The sequence below is a fragment of the Nymphaea colorata genome, chromosome 1 (genome assembly GCF_008831285.2).
Source record: "Nymphaea colorata isolate Beijing-Zhang1983 chromosome 1, ASM883128v2, whole genome shotgun sequence".
NCBI lineage: Eukaryota > Viridiplantae > Streptophyta > Magnoliopsida > Nymphaeales > Nymphaeaceae > Nymphaea > Nymphaea colorata.
This window is the reverse complement of record NC_045138.2, coordinates 40,715,869-40,741,470: the sequence shown is the minus strand read 5'-3', so window position 1 is coordinate 40,741,470 and position 25,602 is coordinate 40,715,869. Positions and strand designations below refer to the sequence as shown.

The 25,602-nt window shown below is 40.0% G+C and overlaps 4 protein-coding genes across 4 annotated transcripts; 3 read left to right on the top strand and 1 right to left on the bottom strand.

The window, feature by feature from the left end:
• The first annotated feature begins 2,097 nt into the window (after positions 1-2,097).
• Positions 2,098-9,691, top strand: LOC116264708 (probable inactive purple acid phosphatase 1). The gene is made up of 13 exons (XM_031645068.2): positions 2,098-2,684; positions 2,815-2,902; positions 3,984-4,250; positions 4,420-4,528; positions 5,519-5,633; positions 5,862-5,997; positions 6,278-6,465; positions 6,638-6,824; positions 7,092-7,159; positions 7,701-7,797; positions 8,913-9,101; positions 9,220-9,300; positions 9,463-9,691. The coding sequence occupies exons 1-13, from the start codon at positions 2,335-2,337 to the stop codon at positions 9,517-9,519; spliced, it is 1,932 nt and encodes a 643-aa protein (XP_031500928.1). The 5' UTR covers positions 2,098-2,334; the 3' UTR covers positions 9,520-9,691.
• Positions 9,692-11,101: 1,410 nt separating this feature from the next.
• LOC116264752 (sanguinarine reductase) lies at positions 11,102-14,455 on the top strand. The gene is made up of 9 exons (XM_031645132.2): positions 11,102-11,496; positions 12,010-12,122; positions 12,282-12,335; positions 12,450-12,534; positions 12,766-12,871; positions 13,476-13,562; positions 13,676-13,773; positions 13,937-14,046; positions 14,198-14,455. Exons 1-9 carry the CDS (start codon positions 11,208-11,210, stop codon positions 14,261-14,263), a joined length of 1,008 nt encoding a protein of 335 aa, XP_031500992.1. The 5' UTR covers positions 11,102-11,207; the 3' UTR covers positions 14,264-14,455.
• Positions 14,456-14,503: 48 nt separating this feature from the next.
• On the bottom strand, positions 14,504-17,204 carry LOC116264718 (pentatricopeptide repeat-containing protein At3g26782, mitochondrial-like). The gene has a single exon (XM_031645078.2). The coding sequence runs from the start codon at positions 16,756-16,758 to the stop codon at positions 14,899-14,901; it is 1,860 nt and encodes a 619-aa protein (XP_031500938.1). The 5' UTR covers positions 16,759-17,204; the 3' UTR covers positions 14,504-14,898.
• Positions 17,205-23,670: 6,466 nt separating this feature from the next.
• LOC116264763 (protein GAST1-like) lies at positions 23,671-24,991 on the top strand. The gene is made up of 4 exons (XM_031645143.2): positions 23,671-23,831; positions 24,341-24,388; positions 24,481-24,514; positions 24,598-24,991. The coding sequence occupies exons 1-4, from the start codon at positions 23,766-23,768 to the stop codon at positions 24,777-24,779; spliced, it is 330 nt and encodes a 109-aa protein (XP_031501003.1). The 5' UTR covers positions 23,671-23,765; the 3' UTR covers positions 24,780-24,991.
• Positions 24,992-25,602: the final 611 nt, after the last annotated feature.

The following is a 25,602-nucleotide window of genomic DNA, read 5'->3' as shown; positions in this document are numbered from 1 at the left end:
CCTAAGCTGCTTAAGAATGATAATGGCCTACCAATTAAGAAATCTGCGGATTTGTGGTTGTTTTCCATCGGTCAGTGATCGCAGCGTTGAGAGACATTCATGTGCTTGCAAGTATGCAATCGTCGGTATATTAACAACTTAACAAGACCAACTAAGCAGTTCATATATATTATTGAGCAACTCAAGTATGGCCAAAATCCCAATTGATAAGCCCAACTGCAAGCGAGGTTGGAAATTGCTTCCTTCTGTGGCAGCATACTTGGAGTAGAGGAGATCTGAAGGGTTGACAATGGCAGCGGCAGAACCAATATTGACATTTGCTTCCCTCTTTTTCTTTAGCACTACCGGCAACAGAGCCCGAGTGACCTTCCACAGTGGCCTTTATCTGATTGTTCAGCAAGTCACTATCAACCTGGTGGTAAAATCTGGCACACGGGTAGAGACACCAGCATTGTTCATCAAAATCCCAACATCCAAAACCATCAGTCTCCTTCACCAACCTGATGCCTTTGTCAAGGTCGCCGGAAACCTCCTCGAGCTTTTCCCGCCGGGTTCCGGCCGACAAACACCACGTTGAGGCTTCCCTTTTAAGCTGGAACGTGAAGGCCTTGCCTATACCATCAGTAACTGCAGCCGGTGACCACTGCCCACGAATTAAGGTTCTTTCCAGGTCTTAGAAAAGTGACCCACACCCAATTGGCAGCACAAATCAGATTCTTCAAAACCAGAGGAAAACCAACAGCAATCAGTACAATAAGCAAAAAACTAAGTTTCTCGAAGTGAAATTCCAGAAACTTTTATTCCCGAACTGAATTGGCAGGAACTAAATTTGCAGCCCTGGATTTGCTACCTGTATTTAATGACCCAAAGTTAAAGTTCCTGAAAAACCACAGCACCGTTTGATGAGAAAGAAAAGATTTCTTGCATCAAAAATGAAAGATATTACCATTACAAACTGGAAAATAAACAGCAAAAGGAGTTACATTCTACTTGAGTATATAAAGACATACCTGCATCCAATTCAAAACCAAATACTAATGTATGCTTCAAACATACTCTATACGTCATATCCTTATAACCAAATTACGAACAATGACAAGCACTCCAAAAAATCTAATTAAAACAGCAATCCACAGTGACTAAACAAAAGAAAACAACCAAAATTAAGCAAATATGGCACGAATCGAATCTCATGATTAAAGAAAACCCATGACCACAACTTATGCACTATTGCCTAAAAGCTCTCGAAAAAGTGAATTAGAACTGAAAAAAAAACACAACCACGGCATCCACAAAAAAATGAGAGAGATAACAAGGAGAGCAGAGACTCTAAGAAGATGCATAGAGCACAGCGATGCTATTCCTAGAGCCAAATGAACGCTCATGCTGGCCTATAAGGAAGACGGACAGGCTCATTCACATTGGCATTTCTTTGGCTAACACGTGCTGATTATGTGAGAAATCTCCTGAGTCTGTGACCCATCTAACGGTGGACTGTCATTAAGGGAAGAAGAAGTCTGACATTATAATCTCTCTCAGAGGATCCATTCGTGCTTCTTAGATTGGAGGACTTGGAGATTTAACTTTCTTCCGAAATGGATAAGAAATTGGAGAATGGCTTTTCCAATTACGTTAAGTGGAAATGTCGAAATGCCCTCATTCATTAAGTGGATTCTAAGATCAGAAAAGAGCGTTGTGCATGCGTATGCAATGGCATCAAGCACGTTGCTTGTGGAGATGCCTCATGCCTGGTAAGTAATTAAATTCAAAATTACGAAGATGGAAACTTGGCTCATGACTGGGACCCTCCTAATGTATATCTGTCCAAACCTAGACAGTGATATATATATATATATATATATATATATAACATTATTTATTAAATCAGAGTGTTAAAAATAAAAAAAATGGTGGCAAGTTGTCACCGAGTTTACGTGAGAGATCTAGAGAGGGTGGGGAGCGTTAAACATAACTTAGAACTCTTCTTTTTTCCAAAAGAAAGAAAGAAACATCATGCAGCAAAGGAATTTGATCAGCACCACATTCCTTAATGTGAGCAAGAAAATGGCAATTGGCAGATCGAAAATGGTCAGCAGGATTGCCCCAAAGTAGCAATTTCAAACACAGCCTTTCTGGCTTGGCATCTGAGCTGTGGATCGACGACAATAACCAACCCAACCTTGCTCGATCTATTAATGGCCGCCGATCTCACTCGGTATCGCATCATGATCAAAACTCCTTAATTCCTTCCCCTATAAATCTTCCCAGCCACAACAAATCTCTCCATTCTTGAAAACCAAAAGGGCATGCAACAAAAGAAAGCGAACGATCGCCATGTTTCTCTGTCCTCGTTCTTCTGCAGCAAACCAGAAGAATCCATTACTCCATTTCTCATTTACCATCGTCACACTCGCCTTCTTGATCTTCTTCTTCTTCACGAAACCAACTTTCTGTTTGACAGAAAGAAGCCTGGAGGCGTATTCCTCCATACCTGCTGCCAAGTTCCAGCTGAAAAACTTCGGGAGTTCCCTCCTCGCATGCTCTATTATTGATCCTTACCTCAGAATAGATGTCAGCATCGAGGGGCCTCTCAGAGACGAAGAGAACATCACAGTCACCGTCAGTGGCGTTTTGGTTCCCTCCGATCTGATGTGGGTTGGCCTCGTTTCTCCTCCCGACGTAGAGTAAGTGAACCACAATGAGATTTTTACGTACGTTCTCATGATTCTTTGTTCCTTTATGTTTCTTCTACTGTGTTCTTCTGTTATGACCTTTTCCTCTTTCTTGGTTGATTATCTTTGTTGATGGCAATAGCGTTTCTCCTTGTCCTCTCAATGCTTTCATGTATGAGCAAACAGGAGACCTTAGCAGCCTCCCACTTCTCTGTCATTATCCCGTCAAGGTACGCATTCGATCTTAATTGGATGAACACGTCGCGTGTGCATGTGTTCGATCTTAATTGGTTGAACACATCGCGTGTGCATGTGATTAGGAATACATTAGAATTATCACGCATTTGATGGTAGGTTCGAAGTACAAAAGTTTTGAAGTTTTCATCTAAAAGTCATATATATGACGTTCTTTTGTTTAGAACTTGTTGATTTAATATTAAATGGTTGATTAATGGTTACTCGAGCTGGTTAAGTAGAATACGTGCTTATCCGTAGATTTTTTTTTTTTTTTCCATGATCGAACTTGTTCTTTCGTGGGGAGGATTCTATCTTCAAGCAATATGCTACAAATCTAGCTATAACATATTCAATTTGAAATACTGTTGACATCCAAAGAGAAATTCACTCATATGTTGCATGAAAGAGTAGAGCTAATACTAGATTGAGCTTATATATATTGCCAGTCAATAAATTAGTATTATTATTGCTATTATTATTGTTATTATTATTATTATTATGTACTTATTGCAGCTTTGAAAGGTGATCGAAGAGTAACCAAGAAAATTTCCTTTAATTAATTTGGTGGGTGGGACCAAAACAGACATGTTATACTAATCAAACTGAGTATACTCGGCCTATTAATAACAGAAAAAGCAACTCGTAATGAGCTTGATTGAGTATCATATATGAAGCTTAGTCTTATAAATGACAGTATGTGTCAGTTGGTCAACAGTACGCTGTGTCAACCAAGACATGTTATAGCCATATGACACCTTATTTCCCTTATTTTTGAATTTAAAATATAATGTGAAGCATTTTAATTAATAATGCACTTGATCATTTTAATTTGGTGGATAAATTTTATTATCCATGCGGACAAGCAAGAAAAAAGAAAATTATCTCTCCGATTCTTTTTTAGTCAAAATCATACATCTTCTGTACAAAATTAAGTTAATCTCTAACTATTCTTTTTTAGTCAAAAACATTATATTCTGTGTCTGAGTCTGTCTACAGCACAGCCCGTGCTCATTCCCTTTGTGATCTGTAACATTTTCGACTCTCCCTCTCCCTCTCCCTCTCTCTGTTCAACAGGCACAGTATCTAAGCAAAGACCCTTCGTTTTTAAACTGCGAGAAGGAAGTATGTCAAAGGAGTCTAGGGGAGGCCTGCGCGTTGAAGACATGCAATGCTTCGATAACGTTTCATGTGGTGAACATAAGGACGGACATCGGCTTCGTGCTCTTCCATGGTGGTTTCGACGCCCCCTGCGTCCTCAAGAGGTCCAACACCCTGCGCTTCGACAACCCACTCATGCCTCTCTACCCCCATCTCTCCTCCCTCGATTCCACATCCACCTCGGTAAAGCACCTTTCTTCCCCTCCCACAGTGTATATGCCTGTTAAATTTTTCCTTCGTTCTCACGATTCGTGAATGTAACGACCAGTTAGTGATCTGTATCATTTGGTGATGTGATATGATCCGTAATCTATAGCCTGATTCATGGCTGTTTCATCCAATGATTTGTCAGATGAGGGTGACTTGGGTTAGCGGTGATGACACGCCCCAACAGGTGAAGTACGGGAATGGAATGTCTGCAACATCAACGGTTACCACATTCACCAAAGACGACCTATGCAGTACGTCTCTCTCTCTCTCTCTCTCTCTCTCTCTCTCTCTCTCTCTCTCTCTCTCTCTCTCTCTCTCATGCCTATAGTGATAAGGTGTGGATGATTTTGATTTAATGATTCCGTTTTACATCTTCACTTCTTTTTTAAGAATTTGACCACACCATATGTTTGGCAGGAACCCACTTTTGGATCATCTTATATACATAGGTAGGCAGTCAAAGAACTTTAGAGATCACTGCCCATAGGCATTGTGTTATGAAAATTTCACAAAAGCAAACCGCAACTTTTGGTGGTGTACTAAAGACATTTTTATGCTTGAAGGGTTAAAAAAAGGGTCTGTTTTTTTATAAAGGAGCACGAAAGAGAGTTGATTCTTAGCGAAAGAAACCAATTGAATTTCTTTCAATCATTAAGCGGGCCTATTTTTGAGAGAAAAAACATGATGAGATAGTGGATTCTTGGGGAAAGAAACCATGTGAACTTGTTAACAACATCTCTAAGATCTAACTTATGGAAAACATGCCTTGGAAGTTTGAAAATCAAAATCTGCTACTATAATAGGCTGGCACAAGTAAGGATGTCAATGGTTACAGATATAATTTGTAATTTAAGCGGAGATTAAATTCAAGAAGTTGGATTCAGCAAAAAAAGGAAAATGGTAATCAAGTGTAGATATGTTATAGATTCCCTTTTGCCGACTCTAGGAGATGTCCAATTTTTATGGGTATCCTCAATTGCATGTAAAATTCAGATGTTTTTATTTTCAGTTCATGGTTGAATTTCCCGTCAAATTAAGCAACATCTCTAATAGTAAGATAGGGTAATAGTTATGTCTGATCCTAATCTGTTGACATTCGGAGGTGGAAGGAGCCAATACCGCTATATATACATAATTGCCTGGTGTGTGTGTGTGTGTGGAGAGAGAGAGAGAGAGAGAGAAAGAAAACTTGCCTATATGAGCACGTGTCTTAATTCTTGTCTGCTTGTTGTGACTGCAAGGTGGTAATCTTCAGAGCCCAGCCAAGGGCTTTGGGTGGCACGATCCCGGTTATATTCACTCAGCAGTGATGACAGGACTGGAGCCGCTCCACAGCTACTCGTATAGATATGGAAGGTAAAATGAACTACTAAACCCCCAAATACTCGAGTGCTGATATCATAATAACCAAACTTCCAAACGCATGGGTTATTTTTATTTGCTGCTGCTACCATTTGACATTGCTACTACTACTGTCTGTAACAGTGCCATGATTATGATGTTGTCTTAATTTTGAGAACGTTTGGTGCTTCCACAAGCTCTTCTACTGACAATGCTTTTTATCTCTTAAAATGAACCTGTTAGCAACTCTGCTGGGTGGAGCACAGAGACAGAATTCCACACTCCACCTGCTGGAGGTTCTAATCATGATCTTGTATTCATTGCATTTGGTGATATGGGAAGAGCTCCACTGGATCTCTCTGTTGAGCACTATATGCAGGTGCATCTTCTCAATTTTAATTTGTAGTAATGATGATGATGGTAATGAAATTTCATGTTTTCAATATGTTGTCTTTTCATCTCCATCCAATCGCCTGCGTGCTTTCCCATTCTTTCCTATCAAAACTTACCACATGTGTAACAGTTAACACTCATGATGACCAGGGTTCATGGCGTTATCCCTTAACTGAAAACTAATCAATTTGTTATTTAGAAACAGAAAGAGTTCTGAACCTTTTTATGATTAGATTGAATATTGGCAAAATTTGCAATAATGGCAGGCAGGGTCTCTCTCAGTAGTGGCAACCATAGCAGATGAAATTGCGTCAGGAAGGGTAGACTCAGTATTTCACATTGGAGATATCAGCTATGCTACTGGTTTCCTAGTAGTATGGGACTACTTCCTGCAGTTGATCACGCCAATAGCCTCTCATGTCCCATACATGACAGCAATTGGAAACCATGAAAAGTAAGAAGATTCACACCTGGAATGCTAATTGATCAATATCAATTTGCAAGGTCCATGATTTGCATGATTTTGAAGTATAACAACATTGCATTAAATTAGCTCCGATTAGGTTTATTTGAGTTTGGCTGCTTCCATGTATGTATACACTACTCTGGCTTGGCATGTTCTGTAGGGACTACGTGAACTCTAACTCCGTGTACATAACTCCTGACTCGGGGGGAGAGTGTGGAGTTGCATATGAAACTTACTTCCAGATGCCAATGACTAAAAAGGATGAACCATGGTACTCAATTGAGCAAGCAGGGGTTCATTTCACTGTCATTTCCACAGAGCATAGCTGGATTCAAGGCAGTGATCAGGTAATCAAGAAGAAAACCTCTGTAAGTTTCAATATAAGGAGGACAGATTTGAGATACGTTGGGCTGTTTCAACTTACCATACAAACATAGACAAGCAACCTGTGTTCATAGTTAGCTTGTTGATGAACTCACCAAGCTCATGCTTGGGTTATTTCTTTGACAAACTGATCTGAAGATACATTTAGCCAGCGACTCAATATATAAGGTTCCTTAGTATTTTGAGTGATCCCGTGCTCTCTGTTGCTAATTCTGAACTTATATTTGCAGTATAAATGGATCAAAAAAGACTTGGCTTCCGTGAATCGGACAAGGACACCATGGCTAATACTTACAGGGTTGGTAACCTTTTAAAATAGTATGGTCAATATGGTGATTGCACTTATTCTGCTATGGCAAAGGCATGAGACTCTTGGATTCCTGATCACTAGATGCATCAAAGACTGACCTGCATCGAGGAATCACAAGAACTGTCATTTCTTGTTGATACCACTCGACCCAAGGGGCCGGCATAGCGGGATATGAGCAGACCATTTGTTAGGCAATCCCGTTTCAGCATCAGCTCCCTGTAACACTAATAATTCCATGATGCGGTCATAGGGCCTGGGATCTGGTTACCAGTTGTGAGGTCCTCGAGCCTCACAGGGCCATCTTCCCCATTGTTCATATCATTAATATACCGTGTTCACGGCATGGTCAACCCGACCAGAAATGGTGGGACCCGTGTATAAGGGCTGCATCCACTGGCCATGGACGGAAGAAGCTGAGTTACTGGTCCATATATATATATATATATATATATATATATATAGTAACCTTAGTATGTATCTGAGGCCATTATTACAGCACACTGACCTTACTGGAAGACTGATTGTGCAGACATAGGCCAATGTACTCTTCTGCTGCACCTGCGGTCATTCCTAGTGTTGATTATCTGTTTACTGCAGCTGTGGAGACACTTCTCATGCAGTACCAGGTAAGAGTTACTCCACGTTGATCACCGCAGCGCATTGACTATCAAAAACAAATTAGCTTTTCAGTTCCAATGAAAAACCGGAAGAAAATGAGAGAAGAAAAGGGAAAGGAAATTATCATTTTGGAGAGCTCACATTTTAGCCACAATCTCAAACAAAATCCGCATATATGCCTTACGTTGCGATGACAAAGAAAGGGCCTGAATTCGTAAGTTATTAACTCTGTTCCATGTGAAACTTTATAATGTTCACAGGTTCGTTTTAAATTGAAAATTTATGACCTTTATAAAATAAAAAAGAAAGATTGGTCCCATTTAATTGAACTTCCCTGAACTTTTAGCCTCAGTGATCGTACTAGGTCTTCAGCGCGTAGCTGTTAACAAAAGAGTGAGGCTGGAAGTGGAGCCGGATATATATGAAAAATGTGAAAACTTGTGTTAAGATTCCCATCGAAGGCTGGGTTCTAAATTATCATTTTTTCAAATAATTGTGGCAGTGAAAGCTGAAAGTGTGCACTTTAGTTATCAAAAAATGCCCTTGAATGACAATGGTCCCTTTATGAGTATTTAACAGCTAAAAAAGAAGGCTTTTTACCCATCAAGATGATTTTCAAGCAAAAGCACCACTGATTTACAAACTGGAAATTGAGGAATTATTTTGCAAATCCACTATCATGGTGGGGAGTTGTTGGCCCTTTATGTGATGAAACCAGAGTTAATCAGCAAGCCAAACAAGTGCAGGTCAGATCACGCGGTGTTGTAGTTTGTCAATGTGAAAGAGTGCTTTAACAATGCTTTTCTTGACAGCCTTATTTCTGAAAAGCCTGCTACTGGTATTTACAGTGCATTATGCATGTGATATGAACCAAGCGCATGTTTTTTTTCTCTCGATTCAAGCCTAATTGTCGTATTAGGATTATTGCAATAAAAAAAGAAAAACCACTCACTTTTTTGTAATATTTTCAAAAATAAATAAAGAAGGAAAATTTAATGCAGCCTTGGACATGAACCATGTAATTATTTATTTTTGTACTCCCATTTTATTGTTTTTGCTTGCTAGCTCTAGATTTATATTTGTTTCTTCCTGACATCTCTCTCTCTCCCTCCCTTTGCGACAGGTTGATCTAGTGCTCTTTGGCCATGTCCACAGCTATGAAAGAACATGTGCATTATATGAAGATGTCTGTGTGGCCATGCCAAGCAAAGATAGCAACGGAGTTGACACCTATGATCAGTCCAATTATACTGCTCCTGTTCATGCTATAATAGGAATGGCAGGGTTCACCCTCAGTAACTTCTCAGACGATGTAAGTTCCTGCTGTTTATTTATCACGTAAATGTTATTGCAAATCATCAATGTTTCTCACTAACCTAAAACCATAAAAGTTGGAGCTCTAATTATATTATACGTGTTCCTTGACATAGCCTCCAATCTGGAGTTTGGTGAGGATTTCCGAATTTGGATACGTGAGGTTCAATGCCACAAGGAAGCAGCTTAAAGCAGAGGTTAGTATCTGTTTTTTTACTGATATTTTACTTTTGGACATTGATTATCACTTTTTCATAGTATTGCACCGACAAAAGATCAGATTCAGTTCTATATATATATATATATATATATATATATATATATATTTCATCTCATTTATTTAATTTTTCTTGTCGCAGTTTGTGAACTCGAGTACAAGGATCGTGAGGGACAGCTTCAAGTTAATAAAGAATTAAAAGGCAACTGGATTCCTGCAAAAAGATTTTGGTGTAACTTACATCGATCTGCAAAAAGAAAAATAATAGAACCAGAATTTCTTGTACATAAATACATAGAAATGTGTTTGTGTGTGTGTGTGCGCGCGCGCACGTGTGTGTGAATGAAGTAAAGTTAAGCCTCCCTAGATAGGCGTCGTCCATGTTTCATCTGTATTTCTATACATGATGGCATTTGTGTTTTAGGTAACATATGTCCTCCATTTATTTATGAAGGAAAGATCAGATTTCCAAAAGTGGGGTTGTTTCGATGGCCTCAGATTTAAGATCGGATGCTGATCTCTTTCAACAAACGGTGGATTTCAGATGCATGGTTTTTAAATTCCTTTTACATTGAGAAACCGTGAATCTGAAAGCCACTTGGAAGGGTCTGATCTGTGTACAGTGGTTTTCAAATCCGTGGGAATCTCAGAACACCTCGGATATTAGATTGAAGCCCGTCAAACGCGAAGTTCACGTTGGATCCCAACAGGCCGACACTTTCACGAGCAAATTATATCAAGGAACTCCAGGACTTCTTCTCCATGGTATATGATGAAGCCTTAAAACGAAGAAAGTCTGAAAAAGAGAGGTTTTAACTTTCTTCACCCCATTTTAAGGTGTGTTCTTAGTGAACATACGTCTAAATATCGCAGTATCAGCAGTCAAAGATTGAGTTCTTTTTTGAAACGTCTTCCGGATGATTCAGCAGATTAAACTCAAGTTGACTGTGTTTTGTAAACTTATTGAATAATATTTGATCTTTATGAAAAAAGCGATGTAAATGTCAAAAAATCAAAAAACGTTCTCCTTTTCAATTTAAAAAGCTCCTTATCCTAGCAGAATCTTTCAAAATGTATTGAATTAACAGATCAAATAGTCAATTTCCCCGCTCAGACGTCAAGGGATTCAACTATTCAGCGTGCGCGCAGTAGGATTCGAGCTAAATATGCTTTAGTACTATATTCATACGCATGCATGTCATTGTCTTGATCGTATCTAACTTTTTTTTTAATATTTACATAAGAAAACCATGTTACAGACCATATTTTTATGTCTTTACGTTTGTTTCGGGCTCCGGTAAACCTATGATATATAGTTTAACTCGAGTGTGACACTTATCACCGTGTGCCGCTTAAAGGAATAATGCACCAAAATGTAGTAACGGTTATGAGATTTGAACATCAAACCCTTGAGATCAAAACAAAATTTTGAATGTGAACAGTCTTATTAAGATGTAATTAGTTGCTTTTTTTTCATATGATAAGTGCTACGGCTATTTATTGTCTTGGATCTAATCGATAAATTATTTTGGTGATTCAGGATTCACTGACAATTGTCCTGCCGTTGGGCACCATCTGGCACCAAACACTGCCAGAAATCTTATGGCTGGTGTCCAGTGGGGACGCGTGTATCATTCACATTCCACATTACCACTCTTTGGTAATATTGAGAGATTAGGCATCGAATCCAAATCTATTCGCAATCGATATCTATTTCTATGGCTTATCCGAAACCGGATTCTGGCCCACGCGGCTGACTTATCTTACAAGCAGAGAAGCTAATTGGTCCAGCTGTGCATTCCCCTCGCGACGTTTCGGAGCGGTGGTGGAGAAACTGCGCAGGCTGCAGTCTCCTCCCCCTTCCTCTTTCTGAACTTCTCGATCCCAATGGCTTCAAGATTCTCGTGCAACTCATTTCTTCTTCAGTTCTTGGACACATCTACAGGGATTAAGAATGGAAGCACCATTCTCAGGAGAAACTTCCCACTATGCAACCATCCCAGTTTCCACAGCTCTACGCTCACAAAGAGAAGGGTCATGACCAGAAGCGCGACAACAGTAGGCGTTCGATGCCGTTCAGAGAAACAAGAAGATTCCAGGACGCTCACCCGAGATCCTGAAACGAAGCTTCCATCTTCCAAGCTAGTTCTTGTTGTTGGTGGTTCTGGTGGCGTTGGTAAGGATCCGCTTTGCCATATTTTTCTCATGTCTGGTCCACGGAGGAGCTTATGTTGTCGTGTAATATTCCTATGTTGAAAGATTTTCTTTTTCGACGGTTGGGGTAAGGTTATTTGAAGATGCATGGTTGATGATGGTGTTGGATGTGTACCACAGTTTTCGGGTTTCAGTGCCATGAGTTAGTCCATGGGTCCTATTGTGCATTCACTGGATTGATTGTTTAATTCTCTGCTATCAATAAGTAGCAGCAGAGAATGAGGGTTCGTACATGATGGAATATGGTTCAATCCTTGGTCCTTCTGGTCTCTATTTATCCCTACAAGTTGTGGTTCTTACTCCTTACGGTATGATTGTTTGTTTACTTTTGAAATTGATCAGAACGCGTGATAGGGATTTGTCTTCATCTGGAGTTTCTAAAACTATGAATTATTTGCGAATGAATTAACAAAACAAAAGATCTACGTGCAGACGCTTTTGCAACTTGAACTAATGAAGCCGACTTTGATTTCAGGGCAGCTTGTTGTTGCATCCTTGATAGATCGAGGGATCAAGACACACCTACTGTTACGTGATCCCTCAAAAGCAGAGCCTTTGTTTGGTAAACAAGATCAAAGCATGCTAAAGGTGCCACGATCACCAAGCTTTCCGATTACTCAGTTTTGAAATTCTCGTGCATTCCTTTTCTGTCCGTTTTACTTTATCCTGTACAACTAGACAATGTAAAATGAGCAGAGATGTGTTGCATGTAAAATTGCATAAATGTTGAGTACAACTTGTTGACAGATTTGGAAAGGCGATACAAGGAATCCATCTGACCTGTGTCCGGACATCTTTGAGGTACAGTTCCGATCCGTCTCTGTGTCCTTATGCATTTCTTTCTTAACGTAGTGGTCTATTTATTGAATTATTTGTGCCCATGGAAATTCAAAATATAGGAGTCTTGTTTCCTAGGGCGTCACGCATGTAATTTGCTGCACTGGGACAACTGCTTTTCCTTCTAGACGCTGGGATGGAGATAACACACCAGAAAGAGTGGGTAAGCACGATTCTTCTGGTGATATAATTCTTGCCTTGAATTCTTCACGAATCAAGCGAACTTAGTTTCACGAAGTGGACATCGCCATTATTGTTACCAATGCCGATTTTACATTCACTTCTTAATGTGTTTTTTTATACCCTTTGAACTTCTGAGAAGATAATTGGAAAGCCTGAAATGGTTATTTATGGCCAATATTGATCATTAATTAGTTATGTTCTTGTTTTGAAGATTGGGAGGGGATTCGCAATCTTGTAGCTGCATTGCCTCCAACAATTACAAGATTCGTGCTTGTATCATCTGTTGGTGTCACAAAATCCAATGAACTACCATGGAGGTATGCAACCATTTGAGGCCCTTGTTGGGAGTATAAGGCGGTGGGATGTTTCATGGGAGTTAATACTTCTAAAGGATTGCTTCATAATCAATGGTACAGAATAATAGATAGGACTACTACAAATGGAGCTTCAAGATTGTCGTTGCACTTGATTGTTAGTGTTTTATAATGCGCCTGAAATACATTTATTTCCGACCTGGCCCGATTCATCCTTTACTTGCCATTCAGATACTAGTCAGAACCGATAAGTGAACATTTGCTTGTAGTATAAGAAAATATAGGTAAAGAATGAAAGAAAGCTCTACCCACGTTACCTGAAATTAGTTTTTCATGTGAATATGTTGCGGAGGGGAAGGGATACAAACTGGATACTGGTTCGTGCGCCATTTATTTGGATTAAAATTGTAAACCCTACCATCCCTTTTTTTTATATGATATACTTGCCTACAACTGAAGGATGCTCATTTGCAAATAGAAAATCTGTAGTTTTAGTTTATTCATCCCTTCAGTTTTGTTAAGCAAAGTCGTGCAATTCCTTCAACTTTTCTTTTGAGAATTAAGGTTAAGTCGCCTAACCAATTTGCTTTATTTAACTTTGTCGCAGCATCATGAATCTGTTCGGCGTTCTTAAGTTCAAGAAGATGGCAGAAGATTTTGTTCGCAATTCTGGTGTTCCCTACACTATTATCAGGTTTCCTGTTTCTTATTCTGCAATCATGAGTTATTGTCTCATAAGTCACGTGCTCATGCCATTAGAACAATTTTTCTTGTTAATAGTTGAACATGTGGCAAAAACCTTTCCAGGCCAGGAAGATTGACTGATGGTCCATATACCTCATATGATCTAAATACCCTGTTAAAAGCCACGGCAGGACAGCGTCGTGCAGTTCTTATAGGTCAAGGCAAGTAGCCATCCCATGAATGCCAGTTATTCGATTTCATAGTTTAATTTATGTGGGTGCAAAAAAATCACTTCTTATGTGATGGACATGTGCTTTTCATTTTCTCATATAATGCTTTACTCTTGTATGCTAATTCTGGACATTTGTTTTTTTGTGTTTTTAGGAGATAAACTTGTAGGGGAGGTAAGCAGACTTGTTGTGGCAGAAGCATGCTTACAGGCATTGGATATAGAGTTCACTCAGGGTGAAATTTATGAGATCAACTCTGTCAAGGTGAGGCTGACAAACATCAGTTTTATTGATGTGACGCCCATATGCTCAGCAAATGCTTCAGCAATTCCATCTTTCGGCAAATGGTTCGTATGGTTTCTAACATATCTAACAGATGATTTTTGGTGCATGCTTGTGTGTATTTGTTCAATAGGGAGAAGGACCAGGTAGTGATACTGAGAAGTGGAAGGAGCTTTTTAGAGCTGCTCAGACTTCATAATCCAATGGCTTATAGCTTTATCTGACAATTGTCAACCACAGTGTTATCATGTATATTTAAAATTGTTTGCACCTTTGGAAATGTTACTGCAGTATTTGGGATTGATCATATATTCAAATTCTTATGCATTATATTAGGTTGAACAATATCAAAAGAAAAAGAAAAAAATAAAAAGTGCGATAATTTCATATATGATGTGTCTTCATCTTTCTGGCCTTTCACTGACATAATAAGCAACTGAAAGAGACGAAAAGTGTGTCAGTTTCTTGTATCTTCATCTTTCTGGTGTCTTGATCTATTCACTAAAGAGCATTTTTAATTATGAACAAGGCGAACGAGAGAGAGATAGAGAGAGAGAATTTCTCAATTTTCAGATCACTGTATCAACATCATGAAATGTACATCTTGCTTCCACTGTCCTGCAGACATTATGCCACCAGGCCCACCACCGATGTCCTCTCTAGCTCCAAGTGCAACTTTCCAAACTAAATGTAGGTAGCCTGTTTCCTATATGCAACCACTATCAATATCTATGTCCAACCATTTCAAATTCTCTATATCCAACCGTTTCAAAGTCTTTTGAGAGGGGCAAGCATGAGAAAGAAGAATATAATTACAAGAAAGTATTCAATGCTTCACCAGTAATCACCACATGAACATGATCCTTGTGTGAAATGATGACAGCGATTTGGATCTTTGAGAAAGATTTCCTGATTAAAAGTTTGTGACACAAACTTGAAAAACTCATGACAGTCTTCACAGACACGGAGATTCTTGCTGATTCGCAAGGGCACCTCATGTACGCGAAAGTTCAATGCAAAAGCAAGTGCCAACTTCTCACAATGTCCACATAGCGTTTGCATCTTTTCCTGCTCATTAGTATCATGACTCACGCCTGATGTACTCCTCATGTACCCAGTTGCCTCCATCTTCTTTAATAACTTGTCCAGAAATTTTTTGAGCTCATCTGAAAAGGGCTGCGAGTTGTCAGAGACTCTGAACTTATAGACCTTCCCCTTTATTTCCACCCAGCTGCATGCTGTATTTGTTTTCAGCCTTAACTTCTTCATCAGTAACCTTACTCTAGAAACATCCTCCCATCGACCCAAATCTGCATAAATGTGTGATAGAAGTATGTAAATGCCTGCATTATGTTGGTTGAATCGGAGAGCTTCTGCCGCTGAAAATTCACCTAATTCCAAGTTCTTGTGTCTCCTGCAAGCTGCGAGGAGTGCTGTCCAGACCATCTCAGATGGTTCTATTGGCATACATCTTATAAAGTCATAAGCTTCCTTGAGACGACCAGCACGACCAAAAATGTCTACTATGGAAGCAAAATGTCGCATATTTGGTGTAATATCATAGTCTCGTTGCATGGACCGAAACTGCTTTAGTCCTTCTTCAACCAACCCTGCATGGCTGCATGACGAGAGAACCGCCGTGAATGTAACACCATCTGGCTTTATTCCAGACTCCAACATCAATTCAAACGTCTCCAATGCTTTCTCGCTCAGACCATGCATCCCATAACCTTTAATCATGGTTGTCCACGTTACCACATTTCTTACAGCCATTCTTCTAAATAATGAGAAAGCGTAGTCTAGCTTGCTACTCTCGACATACATGTCGATTAGAGCGTTTATCAACTTGACTTTAACCTCCCCATCTTGAATTTTGAACAGTCTCCCATGGATTTCCCTACCATATTGCAGATGTGCAGCTTCTGCACATGCTTGCAGAACAGGTGCAAGCCTTTCCAAGTTAAGTGCTTCAGTTCCCTCCTTAAGCATCTGCCTGAACATCTGGATTGCAGTTTGTGGCAGCCCCTCTGTGGTATAAGCTGAAACTATAATGGTCCATGACACCATATTCCTTTCGCTCATCCTGTCGAAGACTCGCTGAGCATAGTTCAAGTTCCTGCACTTCGCATACACGTCCACTAGAGCAGTTTCAATCACGACATCCCTCGCAAGCCTGGACCTAATCAAAATTCCATGAATTGATTTGCCAAGCTTATGCTGCATTAGTTGCTTACATGCAGAAAGGACACCAGCTAGTGTTGCCTGATTTGGCTTCACTCCTTCTTTCACCATCCGTCTAAATAGCTCAAGAGACTCAAGTCCAAGTGAATTACGATTTAACCCAGAAATCATTGATGTCCATGAGATAACATCCCTTTTATCAATTTCAGCAAACAACTGGTGCGCGGCTTCGTGGTCGCCGTAGCTGAGATACAACTCCACCAAGCCAGTGCTAACAAAGACATCTTGCTGATAGCCAGAACGGATAGCAAACGCATGGATCAGTTTACAGTTGCACATACCGGCATCCAGACTAGAGCAGAGCTTTAACAGTGAAGAAATGGTGAAATTATCTGGAAGGAGGCCATCTTGTCTCATAAAAAAATAGTGCTGCAGAGCTTGGTCAGCTCTACTGGTTCTAAGATGGTTTCTGATAATAGCATTGTAACGGAAGGTTGTTACAGGCTGCCTCATATTGTTCACCACCTTCTATTGTAAGAAAGGTCATCGCTTGCAGCAATGGCGGAGCGCTTGGGTGGGCAAGTGGGAGATCAGATTTTCCAGTTTTTTGGAGTTGGGGACTTCTTCCACAGAGTTAGAAGCTTCAAACCATGCTCAGTCCGTTCCACTCCAGAGTAAAGGAACGCGCTTATTATGTACGGCCCTTCTTCTGGTCAACTGACATACATCGGCATTCTAGTTTGTAACCGAACCAGAGATGTCAAATGCTGGTTGAACTAGAGATGGCAATTGTTCGGATACAATTAGATTTTCAAGTCGAGTAAATTTGCCATCGGTTAGAAAACGGCTGCAGATATCGTCTAAAGATTTGCAAAGAACCAGCCGTCGCCGACATAGAGTAGATTTAAGTCACAGAGGCCTGGACTCTTTTTTTCCCACCTGCGGGTCACAAAGATCCACCCAAGTCTTCACTTGTTTTCAGGAAAATTTTGAAACTAAAAGCCTATATGTAGGAACTTTTGGAAACATGTCAAAAAGACTATGGAAAGCCAAGGACTGATTTTAGGATTTACGAGTTCAACACAACACAACGCTGTTGTTGGTGTTCTAAAACTAAGATAATGCTCTCAACGTCCAGGGATTGTCAATATTAATCTATAAATTGAAACACTCACAATGAAATCACTAGATCTTGCAGAAAATTATTCACCAATCCTTTTCCAATATGGTTCTTACCAGCCATGAGAGGCCATGTGTAGCTGAGGTTCAATATTCGGTCATGGTTTGATCCTTGTAGCCGCTATTCGTTTGAACTGCACTGCATGGTGGTAGACACTATTATCCAGTTGAATGGAATAACTCTAAGTTTACATAAGTCCAGAAGTAGCTTTAATTGCTACTAAACTTATCGATCAGTAAGTCCGACTAGGTTTAAACGTTAATTGAAAGTGTGTTGGAGTTCATAAATCTTAAACTTTTATTTGAAAATCGTCGTTTGCAAGTAGATCTTGTAATTGCATTGCAAGTGGGCCCCCTCGCAGTTACGAAATAAAAGGATAGGGCTCATGGCCACTATCCAACACAGTGAACTTTGTAGGGTAAGCGAAAACGTCATTGCTCTGTAATAGATCATTGGTAACAAGCACAGTATTTTCTGGTCAATCACGGAGTAATAGGATTGCAAATAGGTCAGAAATGGCAAGGGGCCTTCCCCATCTTTGGTTGGACCGTCGATCGGACTTTCATTGTATTTGGCGAATGTGAACCGTCTGCCACCCTATCCAAGTTCCAGTACATAACTATCCGTTTGCACGTAATTTCTTCCTCAGCAGGAACAGTGCTGTACATAAGAACGATCTTGTCTGGTCCAAATGTATGGACAAATAGCAAACACACTTACAATTGAGCATTGAACAGGGCCAATGGAGCCGATACGTTCTTATCTGGTCCTGAACCTAGGAAGCCCACCTAACAAGCCGGCCTGGACCTTGGCCCACCTATCTGTAATTCACGTTGAGCTCATCGACAACCCCACTTGGTAACAACATAATGTTATATATCGACATTCCAAATTTCTTTCCAAAAAATGCTAGCCCCACATGAATAATGCAATCCCATAATTCATTGAAAAAAAGGACATGGACATGACAATAGGAAAATAAAAGGCCAAATTCAGTTTTCCGAGATTAGATAGGCAACCATTTTTCCTTCTGTTGGTAGCCAAAGTTGGGATTGGGCAGACTATTACAAGTTTAAGGTCTTGAGCCTTTTATCTTGATTAACTGGAGAGTGTGTTTGATTCTTGTTTTCTAAAGATTCTAAGAACAGGACGTCTTGTTCCTCCAGTCCTAAAAATAACGATAAAACATGTGGCCCCGAGAAGAGGAAGCATTTTATTCATAACAACAAATGTTCTCTAGACACGGAGTGTCCACGAATCAACTTTTTTTTTTTTAGTAAGAATAGGACGCAGGAATAAAGTTTTGAGAGACGTGCATGGGTTTGTCTTTTGCATGTCCTACGTTTCAGTCATGATTTGATTCGCAAATACACGTAATGGACACTTTGCTCGTTCTTAATTTCATAAAACAGTAGACAGATTCACCGTTTTGTCGATTGGGACGTGATACATGTCTAGAGAACTCAACGTCCCAGACTCCCAGCTCCTCGTGCCCTAAGAACTCCAATCAAACGCCCTGAAGGCCTCAATGAACATCCTAGCCACACCAGTGGAGGTTCAATTCCTTGTTGGTTATACGTTGGCGTCAGTGGGGAAACAAAATAGACATTAGGCGAAGGTGAGTGACACTAAGAAACTTGCACAATGAGACATTTTAACATCTTGGCAGTGCATGGATTGTACAAACATCACATGCTCATGTACTGTGTCTCCTTTGTGTCTCAAGCAATAAATGTCTACAATCAACTCTTTCTGTCTCTGTGTCCCACCGCCTCTCATTCCCACCGCAAACTCCCAATAGAGAGAGAAAAAGAGAGGGAGTATGTGGATGTGGTGCAACAGCTCTAATGAACTGTGGGCACCTACCCATGTGAGCAGAGAAACAAAAGCGTGAAGTGTGGCTTGAGTTGATAAGACCCCAAACAATTCACTGGAGCCCATTCACATGGACCCTCCAATTTTTGGACACCTTGCCATGAGTTCATGAATGTCAACAAGTAGGTAGATTCCCCCTATAGTGTATGTCCTTCATCACATTACATTTTTTGCTATCTGTCCTAGCTGTTCGTAGGTTGGTTTGCTCAATAAAAGCATTTTGCTACGCCTCTGTCTACTCTATGCTCTCGGATGTTACTATACCGAGAAAGACGTTACGAATTTGAAAAGGGTAGTGTTAAATGAGCCATCTTAATTCCATTCTAGCATTTAAAGTACTGTCGAGCAGAACACTAAGAGCAGTAACTGTAAATTTGAGCTACTGCTGATCTTAACATCACTTGACCTCGGCTCACAGCTAAATCTTTACAGTTTTTGATCTGTGGACAACTTTTTTCGCAGAGTGATGTGATCATGGAACCTTTATAGTGATCGTTATCAAGTTACTTCTTGAATGCGATCAATTTGCAGATGGAGACGTGTGCTTCAAAGGCTTGTCTTTGCACCATCGTTGGAGCCCACAATCTTTGTCAAATCATATCTGCGATCCAGACAATCTGTTTCTTTGGACAGCCCATGAGAAAATTCATGATACTGCACATTGGTAATTGTCCCCCAGCTGATGAAACCCTTGAAGCTCCTCCACGGCTGTTGGTGCGGCAGCAAGGAATACCACCAACATTGGCTAACTTTTGATATCCCATTGATTTGGTGGTGTTGACAAGACAATCCGACCACATGGGCAGTGCCCAGGAAAATATTCAGGAATCCGATAACTAATTTTAATGCGAAAATTTATGACATTATGAGGATGTTGGTCACGTTCGGTCCGGATGGGGAACTCGATCCAATTTATGAATTATACTCCATTGTTCCGACATTTTCATGAATATATATATGTATATATAATGTATGTGAGCCCTTACGATCCAATTCTTGATTCTCATGACTTTCCTGGCAGTGTAAGTACTAATCTTTGGGAGTTTTCTTATAACAAAGTGTCTTGTTTCAGGAGAGTGGGAGGGAATCATATTGCCCAAGTGAAAGGCTGAATCCTTTCCTCCTTTCCCTGTCTTATACTACACATTTCAATTCGAGTGCCGCATATATTATCATTTACACTCCAGCTTTTTTGCTATATAAAAGCCAAAAGGTTAGCCGTATCACACTCCATTGAGCTTCTATATCCATGCTAGAACTCGGGCCCGCATATCATATCAGTTTGTTCAACAGCTGTTCTTTTCTTTCAGAGCTCTGTTCTCTGTTTCTTCTGCATTTAGGGACTTCCCAGTTGTGTGATGGACAAATTACAGCTGGAAATCTCAGCTCCCAGTTAGAGCACTTAACATTATTAGCCTTGTTTGTCTGTTAATTAGACATGATGGTGCATGTGTGCTTTCTCTGGGGCCATTACCTACCTTATGTGATAACTTTTGTTTGTATTAAGTATAATTAACCGGGAAACTGTTCTTATTCTATTTACAGGAAGGATGCTGCAGGTGCCTCACATTCCTATGCTCTGTCTCAATGACCTTTTACTCGAACATGATATGAAGTAAAGAAACAATAAGAAATTTATCTAACAAAGTTAACTACTTTATTCAGGCACTCCACCATGCCATTTGAAATGTTGACTGCCCTTCCCACTTAGATCATTCCTCACTGCAAACAGTGTTATGACTCCATTATTTTAGAAATGTCAAAATTTTGTCATAAAAATGTACAAGACATTTTAACTACATAGATTTATGACTGGCAGTACCGTGTAAAACTCTTATTTTTCAAAAATGATGACAGTATTTATTGTTTATGATTCCATCCGCCTACTTAAAGGTCTGTTAGTTGATGGGACTCGTACGTCCTCTGGTTCCTGATCAACCTGTGAAAATTAACCTTTGTGGTGGGAAGGCCGGTCCAACTGTCCCATCGGCAACGATCTTCGGAGGAAGGGAACTTGCAAAACTTCTGCACTACCTTAGAAGACACTGCACATGCCGTGGGCTCCCTTGTCGTCACCATTCAAGACCATGCCAACGTTCTTTCCCTCTCTCCATTTCTATCGCTTTTAATGGTGGAGAGAGAGATTAAGAGATCCCTGCGCTTTTTGTTTGCGAGCTATCTGTATCTCTCTCTTTCTCTCTCTTGCCCGTAGACAACCAATAGTTGGTTCAAATATCATAGGTATATCATATATGTCTTCTGTGATGTAAGCCAACACATGTTAGAATGTTAGGGCCGAAGGGGAATGGCACTGGGGTTCTTTTACAATGTAAGTGAGCGGTAAGTCTCTCAACAACTCAAGCTAGTTCGTCCCACACATATATATATATATATATATATATATATATAGCCATCTTGAAGTTGGTCCAATCACGATCAGTTGATGTATTGGAGGATTTTTTCATTCAAACCCAAATTGAAAAATCTGTAAATCCTTTATATTTATATTTATAAAAGCTCTCCTTGGTCTAATGCGTCCAATTATGTTATGTACTTTGTGTTTCTCTCTTTCTCTCTCTTAAGTAATAATGGTGCTATATAGAAAAGAACTTTTTACCATTACTGCTTGTGGTCTGGGATCACCAAAAACATCCATGGAAAGCAAGCCACAACGGGCGCTCACGTGCTTAGTGGACAATCGAGTGCATAGCCTTAAATTTTTGGAAAAAATCCACTTTTTTGCTTATTTTTTGCTCATAATTTCAAAAAAAGAAATTGTTTTATAATCTTCTTAATCGGGGAAGGGCGAGGAACCTTAAAGAGGCTGAAGCCCCTCCCCTTCTTCCTGCCTCAGTGTTTAAGGTTACTTCGACATCTAAATGAAAACTACAAAAAAAAGAATTAGATGAGATTTTTTTAAAAAAATATAAATAAAAAAACTTTAGCTGCACTTTCCTCCAAACTTACCTTCCATCATTAGATTAAATTATCATGTATATTTCTCATTTTGAAGTTAACTAAAATTAACTCTAGACTCTTATTCTAAACCTTTCATAATAAAATGTGGCACGTTTAAAGATATTTCTAAAAAGGTGATCCATGTTTACATATTTTCGTCCAAAGGTGGGACCAAAAATGAAAAATTCCTATATATCTACCACTGCTAAGATTGGTCTAGACCTATTATTCAGGAGAAAGACGGTTCAACCACTCAGATTTGAGTATCCGAGTGACCAAAATCCAAAATCTTGAACTAATTAAAGATATACTTTTACTGTTGCTTCACGTGCTTGAGTTAACCTACACAACCGGTAGTTGAAGTTGGACAGACGGGGCTGTTGAAGATAAAAATTAAATGCACGGCATTTACCTCACAACCAACTATTCAATTCACCCTGCTTCAACCCAAACGTAAAAAATTTGAAGGGGCAGACGCCAGATGGTTCATCTGCAGGCAAATGAGTGGTAAAAACACCATTTCCTTTTTCCACTCTAAAACAGAATCTAGGGACAGAGTTCTAACAGATTTTGAGGTCTACCATGTCGAATTCTCCTTTAAAATCATGATTTCACGTAACACATCGCTAGATTTTCGTGAAACATGAAACTGAAGATGGCATATTTCAATTAGTTCCCGAGTCATACAACTATAATCAGTGAAACAACTTCGCTTTCAGCTTTCTTCCGCTCCTTTCTGCGAAAAGGAAATGCCACCAAATCTTCAAACTTCCTTTTCTCATTTACCATAATGTTTCATGTTTTAACTGCGACTGCTTAAAAGTTAAAACCAGTGGGATGCCATTGCTGCTGCTACATGGTCACCATTAGCATGTATGGACTTATTCATAAAGCTTGCAGACAGATCTAGTCTGATTCGCTGAGTTTGTCATCTTCAGTCAGATTCGATTTGATCTTGGCCCGATCTCCAACGTATTCAGTTGTCCGAAATCGAAACTTCTTGAAATCCTTAACCTATGATACTGTCCCTAGCAGCTGAGCCTGTGCCCACATTGCACAGTTGCGGTTAGCCTAGTTACTGCATTCACGTGTTGCTACTGTATATATATGATGTTGGTTCTGTGTATATGTGATGATTCAATAAAAGCAGAAAGATTGAGTGATTCGGCTTGCTACTTCCATGTGGGTGCACATGCATGGGCTCCACACACTCACCTCCCAACTTGTCACATGCATGAGCTGAGATAAAGCCCAACGCTTTCATGCACCATTCACTAATAATGCCACTTTCTGCTTTGTTTGTGTACAGTAGCTCTGAACGTAATGGCTCGAACCAGCCACATTGCCTACTTGGATAAGGGGTAGTTTGGTCAGCCATGTCCTGCACCTCATCACTATAAATAGCCCTCTTCATGATCAAGAAATTCATCCCCTTCACCACATTCATATAAAGAGAAAAGAGGAGATCTTTCTTTAACATCTTCCTTTCTCCTCCATATCATCTGCAATGGCAATGCGTCAAGTTTCTCTTCTTTGCTTGGTGCTGCTGCTGCTGCTTTCGTGGGAGAGCAATGTAAGGAATTCAAGTTGTTTTTCTACTTTTTGTAGTCCTGTATCGGTTTCTGCAGTTCTGATTGCCTGATAGCATGTGAATGATATGGGCTGTCCATCGAATTTCTAAGTTCAGATGTGTCCATTTGTGCATGATAAAAAAGTCTTAGCCGGTGTCATGCGATTCTCCGAGTGCTGGGAAGGGGCAGTCAGTGGATCGGCATGGTCTTCTGCTTTTCTTGGTAGACGTGGCTACTCCATGACTAGGAATTGTGATCTTCCACCTGTCTTTCTGAACACTGATAGATGGCCTTTCCCTGTAGTTCATATAGAAGCATGACTAAACTGAGTTCAAATTAGTCTACCCTCTTGACTATTGAAAACAGGTCCACAGAAATATTAGACTGTACTCTTTCCAAAGTACCATTTCACACAATTGACAGAGAACCTAAAGCGAAGTTTTCTGTCTAATTTTTATGCTTTTGTCGGCGTAAATTACTCGTCTTTGCTGACTAATCTTCTTCATTCCAGGCCGACTCAGGGACAGCACTAAAATCAGAAGCAGCCTCTCTTGATATGGTGAGATTATCTTCTCAACCTTTTTTCTAGTTCAACCTTTTCCACACAGGGTTTCTCTGTATCCAGAACTAACCGAGGATCTTGCCTTGCAGTATGGAGCCAGACAGGGCAGCCTTCATCCCCAAGGTTCGGCTCTTTCTCCGTCTCTTTTTCTCTGTATATGTGTGTGTACATGCGTGAAACTGATATTTCTTGTGATTATTTTGCAGAATGCACACCAAGGTGCAACATCAGGTGCTCTGCAACAGCTTACAAGAAGGCTTGCCTCTTCTTCTGTGAGAAGTGCTGTGCGACCTGCCTGTGTGTTCCCCCTGGTACCTATGGGAACAAGCAGGTCTGCCCTTGCTACAACAACTGGAAAACCAAGAGGGGAGGACCCAAGTGCCCTTGAATGCTACCCTGCTCCCTCCTCCCCCAGATTCCATGCTTGATATAACTTCACTAGTACTGTTACCACTTAGATTTCAGTTTAGCAGTAATAGAAAGTGTATTCCCCTATTTATGGCTTTTATGAGCAACTAAGTGCTCATGCTTCACGCCATATTTCATATCTGTAATTTTGGTTGGAACCATAAAAGGTGGTAATGAATTATTTCTTCATCATTGATTGCTCAAGAAATTTGTGGCACATGGTTGTTGTTACCCAAATGTATTTGCTGGTCTCACTGTTAAAGCAAAAAATTCGAACCCTTTTCACCAGAAGGAGCATGAAGACCTGGCACATATTGATTAAAGTTCTCTCTCTCTCTCTCTCTCTTTCTCTTGTAAGGTTATGAACTTCCAACCTTTTTAGAATTCCAAGATCAGGTCTGTGCCAAAAACTGTCTCTCGTCTCGACTTTCAGATCGGACTTCGTTTGTCCGTGACAAGGAATTGTCATGTTTCTGGATCGCACTGTTCTTCCTTGTCTCACCTGAGCTTCGGAGAAGTGGCCGCCCCTGCCAAGTTGAACCGGCAGCTCACAAATTCCGGTCACTTGAAGGGTCAGACATCGAGTTGCGTACACAGGGCTGTACATGCAACAACCATACACTCTTCTAAAAAATAAAAAAGGGTTAGAGTATTTTAGATTTTTTTGATAATAAAGTGTATTTTTTTTTTGTCTTTTTTTACTTTGTGATAGGTATTTTAGTCATTACACACTCCTATACTATACATAAAGGGTATACGTATAACTAGCTTCATCCTAACTATGGTAAAGGTCATGACTCATG